The 15688-nt window shown below is 43.2% G+C and overlaps 1 protein-coding gene across 1 annotated transcript in view; it reads left to right on the plus strand.

Annotated features, from left to right (window-relative positions):
- The window catches only part of LOC149434729 (interferon-induced very large GTPase 1-like), a 118605-nt gene that overhangs the window by 85802 nt on the left and 17115 nt on the right, over window positions 1-15688 (plus strand). The window contains 1 exon segment of the mRNA XM_089663462.1: window positions 11774-12826. Coding sequence (XP_089519588.1) covers window positions 11774-12826 — 1053 coding nt within the window.

Here is a 15688-nt window from a genome sequence, read left to right on the forward strand (position 1 = left end):
ACAATTCTGTGTCCCTCAGTAACAATTCTGTGTCCCTCAGTAACAATTCTGTGTCCCTCAGTAACAATTCTGTGTCCCTGAGTAACAATTATGTGTCCCTCAGTAACAATTCTGTGTCCCTCAGTAACAATTCTGTGTCCCTCAGTAACAATTCTGTGTCCCTCGGTAACAATTCTGTCTGTCCCTGAGTAACAGTTCTGTGTCCCTGAGTAACAGTTCTGTGTCCCTCAGTAACAATTCTGTGTCCCTCAGTAACAATTCTGTGTCCCTCAGTAACAATTCTGTGTCTGTCCCTGCGTAACAATTCTGTGTCTGTCCCTGAGAAACAATTCTGTGTCCCTCAGTAACAATTCTGTGTCCCTCAGTAACAATTCTGTGTCCCTCAGTAATTCTGTGTCCCTCAGTAACAATTCTGTGTCCCTCAGTAACAATTCTGTGTCCCTCAGTAACAATTCTGTGTCTGTCCCTGCGTAACAATTCTGTGTCTGTCCCTGAGAAACAATTCTGTGTCCCTCAGTAACAATTCTGTGTCCCTCAGTAACAATTATGTGTCTGTCCCTGAGTAACAGTTCTGTGTCTGTCCCTGAGTAACAATTCTGTGTCCCTTAGTAACAATTCTGTGTCCCTCAGTAACAATTCTGTGTCTGTCCCTGAGTAACAGTTCTGTGTCCCTGAGTAACAGTTCTGTGTCTGTCCCTGAGTAACAATTCTGTGTCCCTCTGTAACAGTTCTGTGTCCCTCAGTAACAATTCTGTGTCCCTCAGTAACAATTCTGTGTCTGTCCCTGAGTAACGATTCTGTGTCCCTGAGTAACAATTCTGTGTCCCTCAGTAACAATTCTGTGTCCCTCAGTAAGAATTCTGTGTCCCTCAGTAACAATTCTGTGTCCCTCAGTAACAATTCTGTCTGTCCCTGAGTAACAGTTTTGTGTCCCTGAGTAACAGTTCTGTGTCCCTCAGTAACAATTCTGTGTCCCTCAGTAACAATTATGTGTCCCTCAGTAACAATTCTGTGTCTGTCCCTGAGTAACAATTCTGTGTTCCTGAGTAACAATTATGTGTCCCTCAGTAATTCTGTGTCCCTGAGTAACAATTCTGTGTCCCTCAGTAACAATTCTGTGTCTGTCCCTGAGTAACAGTTCTGTGTCCCTGAGTAACAATTCTGTGTCCCTCAGTAACAATTCTGTGTCCCTCAGTAACAATTATGTGTCCCTCAGTAACAATTCTGTGTCTGTCCCTGAGTAACAATTCTGTGTTCCTGAGTAACAATTATGTGTCCCTCAGTAATTCTGTGTCCCTGAGTAACAATTCTGTGTCCCTCAGTAACAATTCTGTGTCCCTCAGTAACAATTCTGTGTCCCTCAGTAACAATTCTGTGTCTGTCCCTGAGTAACAGTTCTGTCTCCCTGAGTAACAGTTCTGTGTCCCTGAGTAACAATTATGTGTCCCTGAGTAACAATTCTGTGTCCCTCAGTAACAATTCTGTGTCCCTCAGTAACAATTCTGTGCCTGTCCCTGAGTAACAATTCTGTGTCTGTTCCTTAGTAACAATTCTGTGTCCCTCAGTAACAATTCTGTGTCCCTCAGTAACAATTCTGTGTCCCTCAGTAACAATTCTGTGTCTGTCCCTGAGTAACAATTCTGTGTCCCTCAGTAACAATTTTGTGTCCCTCAGTAACAATTCTGTGTCCCTGAGTAACAATTCTGTGTCCCTGAGTAACAATTCTGTGTCTGTCCCTGAGTAACAGTTCTGTGTCCCTGAGTAACAGTTCTGTGTCCCTGAGTAACAGTTCTGTGTCCCACAGTAACAATTCTGTGTCCCTCAGTAACAATTCTGTGTCCCTCAGTAATTCTGTGTCCCTCAGTAACAATTCTGTGTCCCTCAGTAACAATTCTGTGTCCCTCAGTAACAATTCTGTGTCTGTCCCTGCGTAACAATTCTGTGTCTGTCCCTGAGAAACAATTCTGTGTCCCTCAGTAACAATTCTGTGTCCCTCAGTAACAATTCTGTGTCTGTCCCTGAGTAACAGTTCTGTGTCTGTCCCTGAGTAACAATTCTGTGTCCCTTAGTAACAATTCTGTGTCCCTCAGTAACAATTCTGTGTCTGTCCCTGAGTAACAATTCTGTGTCTGTCCCTGAGTAACAATTCTGTGTCCCTCAGTAACAATTCTGTGTCCCTCAGTAACAATTCTGTGTCCCTCAGTAACAATTCTGTGTCTGTCCCTGAGTAACAATTCTGTGTCCCTGAGTAACAATTCTGTGTCCCTGAGTAACAATTCTGTGTCCCTCAGTAACAATTTTGTGTCCCTCAGTAACATTTCTGTGTCCCTGAGTAACAATTCTGTGTCTGTCCCTGAGTAACAGTTCTGTGTCCCTGAGTAACAGTTCTGTGTCCCTGAGTAACAGTTCTGTGTCCCACAGTAACAATTCTGTGTCCCTCAGTAATTCTGTATCCCTCAGTAACAATTCTGTGTCCCTCAGTAACAATTCTGTGTCCCTCAGTAACAATTCTGTGTCTGTCCCTGCGTAACAATTCTGTGTCTGTCCCTGAGAAACAATTCTGTGTCCCTCAGTAACAATTCTGTGTCCCTCAGTAACAATTATGTGTCTGTCCCTGAGTAACAGTTCTGTGTCTGTCCCTGAGTAACAATTCTGTGTCCCTTAGTAACAATTCTGTGTCCCTCAGTAACTATTCTGTGTCTGTCCCTGAGTAACAGTTCTGTGTCCCTGAGTAACAATTCTGTGTCCCTCTGTAACAATTCTGTGTCCCTCAGTAACAATTCTGTTTCCCTCAGTAACAATTCTGTGTCTGTCCTTGAGTAACGATTCTGTGTTCCTGAGTAACAATTCTGTGACCCTCAGTAATTCTGTGTCCCTGAGTAACAATTCTGTGTCCCTCAGTAACAATTCTGTGTCCCTGAGTAACAATTATGTGTCCCTCAGTAACAATTCTGTGTCCCTCAGTAACAATTCTGTGTCTGTCCCTGAGTAACAATTCTGTGTCCCTGAGTAACAATTCTGTGTCCCTGAGTAACAATTCTGTGTTCCTGAGTAAAAATTCTGTGTCCCTCAGTAATTATGTGTCCCTGAGTAACAATTATGTGTCCCTCAGTAACAATTCTGTGTCCCTCAGTAACAATTCTGTGTCCCTCAGTAACAATTCTGTGTCTGTCCCTCAGTAACAATTCTGTGTCCCTGAGTTACAATTATGTGTCCCTCAGTAACAATGTTGTGTCCCTCAGTAACAATTCTGTGTCCCTGAGTAACAATTCTGTGTCCCTCAGTAACAATTCTGTGTCCCTCAGTAACAATTCTGTGTCTGTCCCTGAGTAACAGTTCTGTGTCCCTGAGCAACGATTCTGTGTCCCTGATTAACAGTTCTGTGTCCCTCAGTAACAATTCTGTGTCCCTCAGTAACAATTCTGTGTCCCTCAGTAATTCTGTGTCCCTCAGTAACAATTCTGTGTCCCTCAGTAACAATTCTGTGTCTGTCCCTGCGTAACAATTCTGTGTCTGTCCCTGCGTAACAATTCTGTGTCTGTCCCTGAGAAACAATTCTGTGTCCCTCAGTAACAATTCTGTGTCCCTCAGTAACAATTATGTGTCTGTCCCTGAGTAACAGTTCTGTGTCTGTCCCTGAGTAACAATTCTGTGTCCCTTAGTAACAATTCTGTGTCCCTCAGTAACAATTCTGTGTCTGTCCCTGAGTAACAGTTCTGTGTCCCTGAGTAACAGTTCTGTGTCTGTCCCTGAGTAACAATTCTGTGTCCCTCTGTAACAGTTCTGTGTCCCTCAGTAACAATTCTGTGTCCCTCAGTAACAATTCTGTGTCTGTCCCTGAGTAACGATTCTGTGTCCCTGAGTAACAATTCTGTGTCCCTCAGTAACAATTCTGTGTCCCTCAGTAAGAATTCTGTGTCCCTCAGTAACAATTCTGTGTCCCTCAGTAACAATTCTGTCTGTCCCTGAGTAACAGTTTTGTGTCCCTGAGTAACAGTTCTGTGTCCCTCAGTAACAATTCTGTGTCCCTCAGTAACAATTATGTGTCCCTCAGTAACAATTCTGTGTCTGTCCCTGAGTAACAATTCTGTGTTCCTGAGTAACAATTATGTGTCCCTCAGTAATTCTGTGTCCCTGAGTAACAATTCTGTGTCCCTCAGTAACAATTCTGTGTCTGTCCCTGAGTAACAGTTCTGTGTCCCTGAGTAACAATTCTGTGTCCCTCAGTAACAATTCTGTGTCCCTCAGTAACAATTATGTGTCCCTCAGTAACAATTCTGTGTCTGTCCCTGAGTAACAATTCTGTGTTCCTGAGTAACAATTATGTGTCCCTCAGTAATTCTGTGTCCCTGAGTAACAATTCTGTGTCCCTCAGTAACAATTCTGTGTCCCTGAGTAACAATTCTGTGTCCCTCAGTAACAATTCTGTGTCTGTCCCTGAGTAACAGTTCTGTGTCCCTGAGTAACAATTCTGTGTCCCTCAGTAACACTTCTGTGTCCCTCAGTAACAATTCTGTGTCCCTCAGTAACAATTCTGTGTCCCTCAGTAACAATTCTGTGTCTGTCTCTGAGTAACAATTCTGTGTCTGTCCCTGAGTAATAATTCTGTGTCCCTCAGTAACAATTCTGTGTCCCTGAGTAACAATTCTCTGTCCCTGAGTAACAATTCTGTGTCTGTCCCTGAGTAACAATTCTGTGTCCCTGAGTAACAATGCTGTGTCCCTCAGTAACAATTCTGTGTCCCTCAGTAACAATTCTGTGTCCCTCAGTAACAATTCTGTGTCTGTCCCTGAGTAACAGTTCTGTCTCCCTGAGTAACAGTTCTGTGTCCCTGAGTAACAATTATGTGTCCCTGAGTAACAATTCTGTGTCCCTCAGTAACAATTCTGTGTCCCTCAGTAACAATTCTGTGTCCCTCAGTAACAATTCTGTGTCCCTGAGTAACAATTATGTGTCCCTCAGTAACAATTCTGTGTCCCTCAGTAACAATTCTGTGTCCCTCAGTAACAATTCTGTGTCCCTCGGTAACAATTCTGTCTGTCCCTGAGTAACAGTTCTGTGTCCCTCAGTAACAATTCTGTGTCCCTCAGTAACAATTCTGTGTCCCTCAGTAACAATTCTGTGTCTGTCCCTGCGTAACAATTCTGTGTCTGTCCCTGAGAAACAATTCTGTGTCCCTCAGTAACAATTCTGTGTCCCTCAGTAACAATTCTGTGTCCCTCAGTAATTCTGTGTCCCTCAGTAACAATTCTGTGTCCCTCAGTAACAATTCTGTGTCCCTCAGTAACAATTCTGTGTCTGTCCCTGCGTAACAATTCTGTGTCTGTCCCTGAGAAACAATTCTGTGTCCCTCAGTAACAATTCTGTGTCCCTCAGTAACAATTATGTGTCTGTCCCTGAGTAACAGTTCTGTGTCTGTCCCTGAGTAACAATTCTGTGTCCCTTAGTAACAATTCTGTGTCCCTCAGTAACAATTCTGTGTCTGTCCCTGAGTAACAGTTCTGTGTCCCTGAGTAACAGTTCTGTGTCTGTCCCTGAGTAACAATTCTGTGTCCCTCTGTAACAGTTCTGTGTCCCTCAGTAACAATTCTGTGTCCCTCAGTAACAATTCTGTGTCTGTCCCTGAGTAACGATTCTGTGTCCCTGAGTAACAATTCTGTGTCCCTCAGTAACAATTCTGTGTCCCTCAGTAAGAATTCTGTGTCCCTCAGTAACAATTCTGTGTCCCTCAGTAACAATTCTGTCTGTCCCTGAGTAACAGTTTTGTGTCCCTGAGTAACAGTTCTGTGTCCCTCAGTAACAATTCTGTGTCCCTCAGTAACAATTATGTGTCCCTCAGTAACAATTCTGTGTCTGTCCCTGAGTAACAATTCTGTGTTCCTGAGTAACAATTATGTGTCCCTCAGTAATTCTGTGTCCCTGAGTAACAATTCTGTGTCCCTCAGTAACAATTCTGTGTCTGTCCCTGAGTAACAGTTCTGTGTCCCTGAGTAACAATTCTGTGTCCCTCAGTAACAATTCTGTGTCCCTCAGTAACAATTATGTGTCCCTCAGTAACAATTCTGTGTCTGTCCCTGAGTAACAATTCTGTGTTCCTGAGTAACAATTATGTGTCCCTCAGTAATTCTGTGTCCCTGAGTAACAATTCTGTGTCCCTCAGTAACAATTCTGTGTCCCTGAGTAACAATTCTGTGTCCCTCAGTAACAATTCTGTGTCTGTCCCTGAGTAACAGTTCTGTGTCCCTGAGTAACAATTCTGTGTCCCTCAGTAACACTTCTGTGTCCCTCAGTAACAATTCTGTGTCCCTCAGTAACAATTCTGTGTCCCTCAGTAACAATTCTGTGTCTGTCTCTGAGTAACAATTCTGTGTCTGTCCCTGAGTAATAATTCTGTGTCCCTCAGTAACAATTCTGTGTCCCTGAGTAACAATTCTCTGTCCCTGAGTAACAATTCTGTGTCTGTCCCTGAGTAACAATTCTGTGTCCCTGAGTAACAATGCTGTGTCCCTCAGTAACAATTCTGTGTCCCTCAGTAACAATTCTGTGTCCCTCAGTAACAATTCTGTGTCTGTCCCTGAGTAACAGTTCTGTCTCCCTGAGTAACAGTTCTGTGTCCCTGAGTAACAATTATGTGTCCCTGAGTAACAATTCTGTGTCCCTCAGTAACAATTCTGTGTCCCTCAGTAACAATTCTGTGTCCCTCAGTAACAATTCTGTGTCCCTGAGTAACAATTATGTGTCCCTCAGTAACAATTCTGTGTCCCTCAGTAACAATTCTGTGTCCCTCAGTAACAATTCTGTGTCCCTCGGTAACAATTCTGTCTGTCCCTGAGTAACAGTTCTGTGTCCCTGAGTAACAGTTCTGTGTCCCTCAGTAACAATTCTGTGTCCCTCAGTAACAATTCTGTGTCCCTCAGTAACAATTCTGTGTCTGTCCCTGCGTAACAATTCTGTGTCTGTCCCTGAGAAACAATTCTGTGTCCCTCAGTAACAATTCTGTGTCCCTCAGTAACAATTCTGTGTCTGTCCCTGAGTAACAGTTCTGTGTCTGTCCCTGAGTAACAATTCTGTGTCCCTTAGTAACAATTCTGTGTCCCTCAGTAACTATTCTGTGTCTGTCCCTGAGTAACAGTTCTGTGTCCCTGAGTAACAATTCTGTGTCCCTCTGTAACAGTTCTGTGTCCCTCAGTAACAATTCTGTTTCCCTCAGTAACAATTCTGTGTCTGTCCTTGAGTAACGATTCTGTGTTCCTGAGTAACAATTCTGTGACCCTCAGTAATTCTGTGTCCCTGAGTAACAATTCTGTGTCCCTCAGTAACAATTCTGTGTCCCTGAGTAACAATTATGTGTCCCTCAGTAACAATTCTGTGTCTGTCCCTGAGTAACAATTCTGTGTCCCTGAGTAACAATTCTGTGTCCCTGAGTAACAATTCTGTGTTCCTGAGTAAAAATTCTGTGTCCCTCAGTAATTCTGTGTCCCTGAGTAACAATTATGTGTCCCTCAGTAACAATTCTGTGTCCCTCAGTAACAATTCTGTGTCCCTCAGTAACAATTCTGTGTCTGTCCCTGAGTAACAATTCTGTGTCCCTGAGTTACAATTATGTGTCCCTCAGTAACAATTTTGTGTCCCTCAGTAACAATTCTGTGTCCCTGAGTAACAATTCTGTGTCCCTCAGTAACAATTCTGTGTCCCTCAGTAACAATTCTGTGTCTGTCCCTGAGTAACAGTTCTGTGTCCCTGAGTAACGATTCTGTGTCCCTGATTAACAGTTCTGTGTCCCTGAGTAACAGTTCTGTGTCCCTCAGTAACAATTCTGTGTCCCTCAGTAACAATTCTGTGTCCCTCAGTAATTCTGTGTCCCTCAGTAACAATTCTGTGTCCCTCAGTAACAATTCTGTGTCTGTCCCTGCGTAACAATTCTGTGTCTGTCCCTGAGAAACAATTCTGTGTCCCTCAGTAACAATTCTGTGTCCCTCAGTAACAATTATGTGTCTGTCCCTGAGTAACAGTTCTGTGTCTGTCCCTGAGTAACAATTCTGTGTCCCTTAGTAACAATTCTGTGTCCCTCAGTAACAATACTGTGTCTGTCCCTGAGTAACAGTTCTGTGTCCCTGAGTAACAGTTCTGTGTCTGTCCCTGAGTAACAATTCTGTGTCCCTCTGTAACAGTTCTGTGTCCCTCAGTAACAATTCTGTGTCCCTCAGTAACAATTCTGTGTCTGTCCCTGAGTAACGATTCTGTGTCCCTGAGTAACAATTCTGTGTCCCTCAGTAACAATTCTGTCTGTCCCTGAGTAACAGTTCTGTGTCCCTGAGTAACAGTTTTGTGTCCCTGAGTAACAGTTCTGTGTCCCTCAGTAACAATTCTGTGTCCCTCAGTAACAATTCTGTGTCCCTCAGTAACAATTCTGTGTCTGTCCCTGAGTAACAATTCTGTGTCTGTCCCTCAGTAACAATTCTGTGTCCCTCAGTAACAATTCTGTGTCCCTCAGTAACAATTCTGTGTCCCTCAGTAACAATTCTGTGTCCCTCAGTAACAATTCTGTCTGTCCCTGAGTAACAGTTCTGTGTCCCTGAGTAACAGTTCTGTGTCCCTGAGTAACAATTCTGTCTGTCCCTGAGTAACAGTTCTGTGTCCCTGAGTAACAGTTCTGTGTCCCTCAGTAACAATTCTGTGTCCCTCAGTAACAATTATGTGTCCCTCAGTAACAATTCTGTGTCTGTCCCTGAGTAACAATTCTGTGTTCCTGAGTAACAATTATGTGTCCCTCAGTAATTCTGTGTCCCTGAGTAACAATTCTGTGTCCCTCAGTAACAATTCTGTGTCCCTGAGTAACAATTCTGTGTCCCTCAGTAACAATTCTGTGTCTGTCCCTGAGTAACAGTTCTGTGTCCCTGAGTAACAATTCTGTGTCCCTCAGTAACAATTATGTGTCCCTCAGTAACAATTATGTGTCCCTCAGTAACAATTCTGTGTCTGTCCCTGAGTAACAATTCTGTGTTCCTGAGTAACAATTATGTGTCCCTCAGTAATTCTGTGTCCCTGAGTAACAATTCTGTGTCCCTCAGTAACAATTCTGTGTCCCTGAGTAACAATTCTGTGTCCCTCAGTAACAATTCTGTGTCTGTCCCTGAATAACAGTTCTGTGTCCCTGAGTAACAATTCTGTGTCCCTCAGTAACACTTCTGTGTCCCTCAGTAACAATTCTGTGTCCCTCAGTAACAATTCTGTGTCCCTCAGTAACAATTCTGTGTCTGTCTCTGAGTAACAATTCTGTGTCTGTCCCTGAGTAATAATTCTGTGTCCCTCAGTAACAATTCTGTGTCCCTGAGTAACAATTCTCTGTCCCTGAGTAACAATTCTGTGTCCCTCAGTAACAATTCTGTGTCTGTCCCTGAGTAACAGTTCTGTGTCCCTGAGTAACAGTTCTGTCTCCCTGAGTAACAGTTCTGTGTCCCTGAGTAACAATTCTGTGTCCCTGAGTAACAATTCTGTGTCCCTCAGTAACAATTCTGTGTCCCTCAGTAACAATTCTGTGTCCCTCAGTAACAATTCTGTGTCCCTGAGTAACAATTATGTGTCCCTCAGTAACAATTCTGTGTCCCTCAGTAACAATTCTGTGTCCCTCAGTAACAATTCTGTGTCCCTCGGTAACAATTCTGTCTGTCCCTGAGTAACAGTTCTGTGTCCCTGAGTAACAGTTCTGTGTCCCTCAGTAACAATTCTGTGTCCCTCAGTAACAATTCTGTGTCCCTCAGTAACAATTCTGTGTCTGTCCCTGAGTAACAATTCTGTGTCTGTCCCTGAGTAACAATTCTCTGTCCCTCAGTAACAATTCTGTGTCCCTCAGCAACAATTCTGTGTCCCTCAGCAACAATTCTGTGTCCCTCAGTAACAATTCTGTGTCCCTCAGTAACAATTCTGTCTGTCCCTGAGTAACAGTTCTGTGTCCCTGAGTAACAGTTCTGTGTCCCTCAGTAACAATTCTGTGTCCCTCAGTAACAATTCTGTGTCTGTCCCTGAGTAACAATTCTGTGTCTGTCCCTGAGTAACAATTCTGTGTCTGTCCCTGAGTAACAATTCTGTGTCCCTCAGTAACAATTCTGTGTCCCTCAGTAACAATTCTGTGTCTGTCCCTGAGTAACAATTCTGTGTCCCTGAGTAACAATTCTGTTTCCCTGAGTAACAATTCTGTGTTCCTGAGTAACAATTCTGTGTCCCTCAGTAATTCTGTGTCCCTGAGTAACAATTCTGTGTCCCTGAGTAACAATTCTGTGTCCCTCAGTAACAATTCTGTGTCCCTCAGTAACAATTCTTTGTCTGTCCCTGAGTAACAGTTCTGTGTCCCTGAGTAACAGTTCTGTGTCCCTGAGTAACCGTTCTGTGTCACTCAGTAACAATTCTGTTTCCCTCAGTAACAATTCTGTGTCACTCAGTAACAATTATGTGTCTGTCCCTGAGTAACAATTCTGTGTCTGTCCCTGAGTAACAATTCTGTCTCCCTCAGTAACAATTCTGTGTCCCTCAGTAACAATTCTGTGTCTGTCCCTCAGTAACAATTCTGTGTCCCTGAGTAACAATTCTGTGTCCCTGAGTAACAATTCTGTGTTCCTGAGTAAAAATTCTGTGTCCCTCAGTAATTCTGTGTCCCTGAGTAACAATTCTGTGTCCCTGAGTAACAATTCTGTGTCCCTCAGTAACAATTCTGTGTCCCTCAGTAACAATTCTGTGTCCCTGAGTAACAATTCTGTGTCCCTGAGTAACAATTCTGTGTCCCTCAGTAACAATTCTGTGTCCCTGAGTAACAATTATGTGTCTGTCCCTGAGTAACAGTTCTGTGTCCCTGAGTAACAATTCTGTGTCCCTGAGTAACAATTCTGTGTTCCTGAGTAACAGTTCTGTGTCCCTCAGTAACAATTCTGTGTCCCTCAGTAACAATTCTGTGTCCCTCAGTAACAATTCTGTGTCTGTCCCTGCGTAACAATTCTGTGTCTGTCCCTGCGTAACAATTCTGTGTCCCTCAGTAACAATTCTGTGTCCCTCAGTAACAATTCTGTGTCTGTCCCTGAGTAACAGTTCTGTGTCTGTCCCTGAGTAACAATTCTGTGTCCCTTAGTAACAATTCTGTGTCCCTCAGTAACTATTCTGTGTCTGTCCCTGAGTAACAGTTCTGTGTCCCTGAGTAACAATTCTGTGTCCCTGAGTAACAATTCTGTGTCCCTCTGTAACAGTTCTGTGTCCCTCAGTAACAATTCTGTTTCCCTCAGTAACAATTCTGTGTCTGTCCTTGAGTAACGATTCTGTGTCCCTGAGTAACAATTCTGTGTCCCTGAGTAACAATTCTGTGTCCCTCAGTAACAATTCTGTGTCCCTCAGTAACAATTCTGTGTCCCTCAGTAACAATTCTGTCTGTCCCTGAGTAACAGTTCTGTGTCCCTGAGTAACAGTTTTGTGTCCTTGAGTAACAGTTCTGTGTCCCTCAGTAACAATTATGTGTCCCTCAGTAACTATTCTGTGTCCCTCAGTAACAATTCTGTGTCTGTCCCTGAGTAACAATTCTGTGTCTGTCCCTGAGTAACAATTCTGTGTCCCTCAGTAACAATTCTGTGTCCCTCAGTAACAATTCTGTGTCCCTCAGTAACAATTCTGTCTGTCCCTGGGTAACAGTTCTGTGTCCCTGAGTAACAGTTCTGTGTCCCTGAGTAACAGTTCTGTGTCCCTCAGTAACAATTCTGTGTCCCTCAGTAACAATTCTGTGTCTGTCCCTGAGTAACAATTCATGTAGCTTTCCTGCAAAAAGCCATCCATTATACCCTCACACATAATTACTTCTCCTTTCACGGGAACTTCTACAGACAAATTAGAGGCACGGCTATGGGAGCCAGATTTGCCCCCAGCTATGCAAACCTCTTCATGGGGTATTGGGAGGAGGAATCAATTTGGAACAACAACCCATATCGGGGCAATCTGGCCCTGTACGCCAGATATATAGACGATATCTTAATCATCTGGCAAGGGTCAGACGAGGATCTGGATGGGTTTCTTGCACACTGCCAAAATAACTCCTTTGGAATCGGCTTCACACATGTGGTGGATGCCAACAGTCTGGTGTTCCTAGATCTTGAACTACGGACAGACTCTGATGGCAACATCTGCTCTAAAACGCATTTTAAGCCTAGCGCAGGCAATTCCTACTTGCACGCTAGTAGCCATCACCACCCCAAATGGATCCGTAATGTCCCTTTTGGTCAGTACTGCAGGTTAAGGAGAACATGCACCACCAGAGGTGATTATGAGGAACAGAGCGCCATCTTGAGGACCAAGTTCCTTGAAAAAGGCTACAGTGAGGTCCACATCGAGGAAGCATACCAGAAGTATTGGGGCCAATATGAAGAGAGTCCACTGCATATACCACACACAGCTGCCAAAAAAGCCACTAAAGACCCCATCAATAGATTTAATAACCAGGTCAGGTTTTGCACCAGGTTCAATACTAAAGCCTTCGACATACAGCGAAGCATCCAAAAGCATTGGAAAATTCTTAAGCAGGACCCAGTTCTTGGTCAGAGCCTTGCCCCCAGACCCGAAATTGTGTTCAGGAAACCAAGGGATCTCAGGAGTCACATAGCACCCAGTAGAATTAAGAAGCCTCCTGCTGGTGCCAGGAATACGGTCAATCCTTGGTCTGCCCTGTTTGATCAAAGCGGCAGTTTCAAATGCGGTGTGAGCAATTGTGGAACCTGCAAATACATGTGCCACAGAAAGAAAGAGGTGGCTGCCACCAATGGCCGTACATATAAGATTAAGCAGTTCATCAACTGTGGTACTTCTTTTGTGATCTATGGGCTCATCTGTCCCTGTGGCCTCCTATATGTTGGCCGAACCATGCGCCCCTTGAGGGTCAGGTTTGGCGAACACAAATGTAACATCATTAATTACAAGGAGAGCAATAAAGGCAAAAACAAATATTCCGTACCACGGCACTTTCAGGAGGCACACAGTGGTGACCCATCAGGCATGAAAGTATTTGGGATTGAATCCATCACAGGAGATTCAGATGGTGGAAGAAAATTCCAAAGACTATGTAAGAGGGAGACCTATTGGATCTTCACTCTGGGTTCCCTCTCACCCACTGGGCCTAATGAAGATCTTGAGATACATGGGGTCATCCACTGACTCCCCGTTATGCATAGGTACCTTCTGCTGAGCTGCACATGTTCCCTAGAGTCCTACTCTCATCCTTTTTGTCTCTCTCCCAAACCCCCTCTTTTTTTTTTTTTTTTTTCCTCTCTCCCCCCCCCCTCTTTAGTGCTAGTTCCATCATTTCCCTTGTGACCTATAGTGGGTACACCATCCACTACAGATGTATGCTTTAGATATATTCATTTTCATCAGCTATGATTACTATAGTATCATCAGTATAGCTACCATTACCCTGCATCCTTACACATTAGGTTGCTCACTTCATATTTATTGTGTCACCCTTAGGCGCTTGCGTATGACCGCATTCCCATGCGCTTGTGTCTATGGGTCATTCATTGGTCACCCATTTTTTAATTCAGTTTCCATATGTGTGTGTGGGTTTATGTATGTATGTACAGACATGTTTTTTACTAAAAAGCAGTTGCTCATGTGGATGTGTTACATGTTGTCCAGTGAGCTCTCTTCGAGCACTGCTTTCTCATCCTGCAAGTGCTTGTTTCATAGCGCCTTTGACATTTTTATATAGTTCTTATATATAACACATATACATCTTTTGTACATTTTTTATATAATTATTCATTTTTCTCTTTTCCTATATATTTATATTTCTTATGCTTTCATGTCTATGCATGCACACGTATACCATACACTATACCAATTTTACCAGATATTATACTATATTGTAACAATACTTATTTAATTTTATTTTATTTAAACTTTGTGAGCCATATTAAGAAGTTTTTTGTAACGTTTTATATCAACATTTATGTTTTACTAGTGATTTATCTCCTTTGTTCTTGTATATAGTATTGCATATGCATATCCATCCCTGGTGCACTACATGGCCACACATGCCTACGTCTCATCATATGACTATACTGGAATGAGAGGCACACACCCTGTAGGCTGCATCTCTATGAATTAATAAGTGTCTCTGCTGGGTTTCAGATCTACTCTCTATATTAAATCCATGTCCCATGGTTGTCTATGGCAAGCAGAGCACTAGGCAGCTTCGTAGCATTGCTCATCCATCCATCCATTTATTTAAAGGCGAGCAGTGCAGTGCATCACCAGGGAAGGATTTTTATTATTTTTTATATATGTGTAATTTTCCATTTATTTATTTATTTTCCACTGTGCACACTTCTTATGGTTCATATGATTTTATGATTGTCACTAGTTTCAATGGTTTTATTTGTGCGTGTATATGTATGTATATATATATATGTATGTATATGTATGTATATATATATATATATATATATATATGTGTATGTATTTTTTATAGACCTTTCGTGTTTACTTACACTATGTCGATTGCCCCTGTGACTCCTCCACCTGCACAGGGGAGTGTCCAGGATGGCCCATGTGACCTTTGGTTTAACTAGTAGTGAGCATATAAAAGAGGGAGCAGACATTTGGTCAGTTGGCTCTGAGGAAGAGGCAAGTCCTCGAAACGCGTCAGCCTTTTGGATGTCTAAACTCCCTATTGCGGACTGTTACTCAGCGCGGTGTTGATCCAGCTGTTCTTTTATGACGTGCCTTGACTATATTGTCGTTTGTGAGTACAATACCTACTTTATTTTTTATTAAACATTTTTTATGGTAATGCACTAGGCCTGTGCGCCCTCTTTTTGTTCTTTCCCCATTCAGTAACAATTCTGTGTCTGTCCCTGAGTAACGTTTCTGTGGCCCTAAGTAACGTTTCTGTGGCCCTAAGTAACGTTTCTGTGGCCCTAAGGAACGTTTCTGTGGCCCTAAGTAACGTTTCTGTGGCCCTAAGTAACGATTCTGTGGCCCTAAGTAACGTTTCTGTGGCCCTAAGTAACGTTTCTGTGGCCCTAAGTAACGTTTCTGTGGCCCTAAGTAACGATTCTGTGGCCCTAAGTAACGTTTCTGTGGCCCTAAGTAACGTTTCTGTTGCCCTAAGTAACGGTTCTGTGGCCCTAAGTAACGTTTCTGTGTCCCTAAGTAACGTTTCTGTGGCCCTAAGTAACGTTTCTCTGTCCCTAAGTAACGTTTCTGTGGCCCTAAGTAACGTTTCTCTGTCCCTAAGTAACGTTTCTGTGGCCTTAAGTAACGTTTCTCTGTCCCTAAGTAACGTTTCTGTGGCCCTAAGTAACGTTTCTCTTTCCCTAAGTAACGTTTCTGTGGCCCTAACTCTGTCCCTAATACAGAGAGGTCTGCCTCTCTTGAATGACCGGAGGCAAATGCAGAATTCTAAAATGGCCGCCATTTATAGCTCGACCATTACACAGTGCTGGCTGGCTGGCTGCTGATTGGCTAATGCGATCACATGTCATTAATGAATGCATTATGGGTCAGCGCGCCTTGTCTGCGCGCCTTCCCAGACATCCCCGCTCTGTCGCCGCACATGTCGCCGCCATTTTAGGAAAAATTTCGATTCGCGCATCCGAAGTATGCTAATTTTCGGATTCGGCGCGAATCGAAATTTTTCCAATATTCGAAACGAATTCCACTT

This window comes from Staurois parvus, unplaced genomic scaffold, assembly GCF_062004578.1.
Source record: "Staurois parvus isolate SC_StPar_1 unplaced genomic scaffold, SC_StPar_1.0 ptg001692l, whole genome shotgun sequence".
Lineage (NCBI taxonomy): Eukaryota > Metazoa > Chordata > Amphibia > Anura > Ranidae > Staurois > Staurois parvus.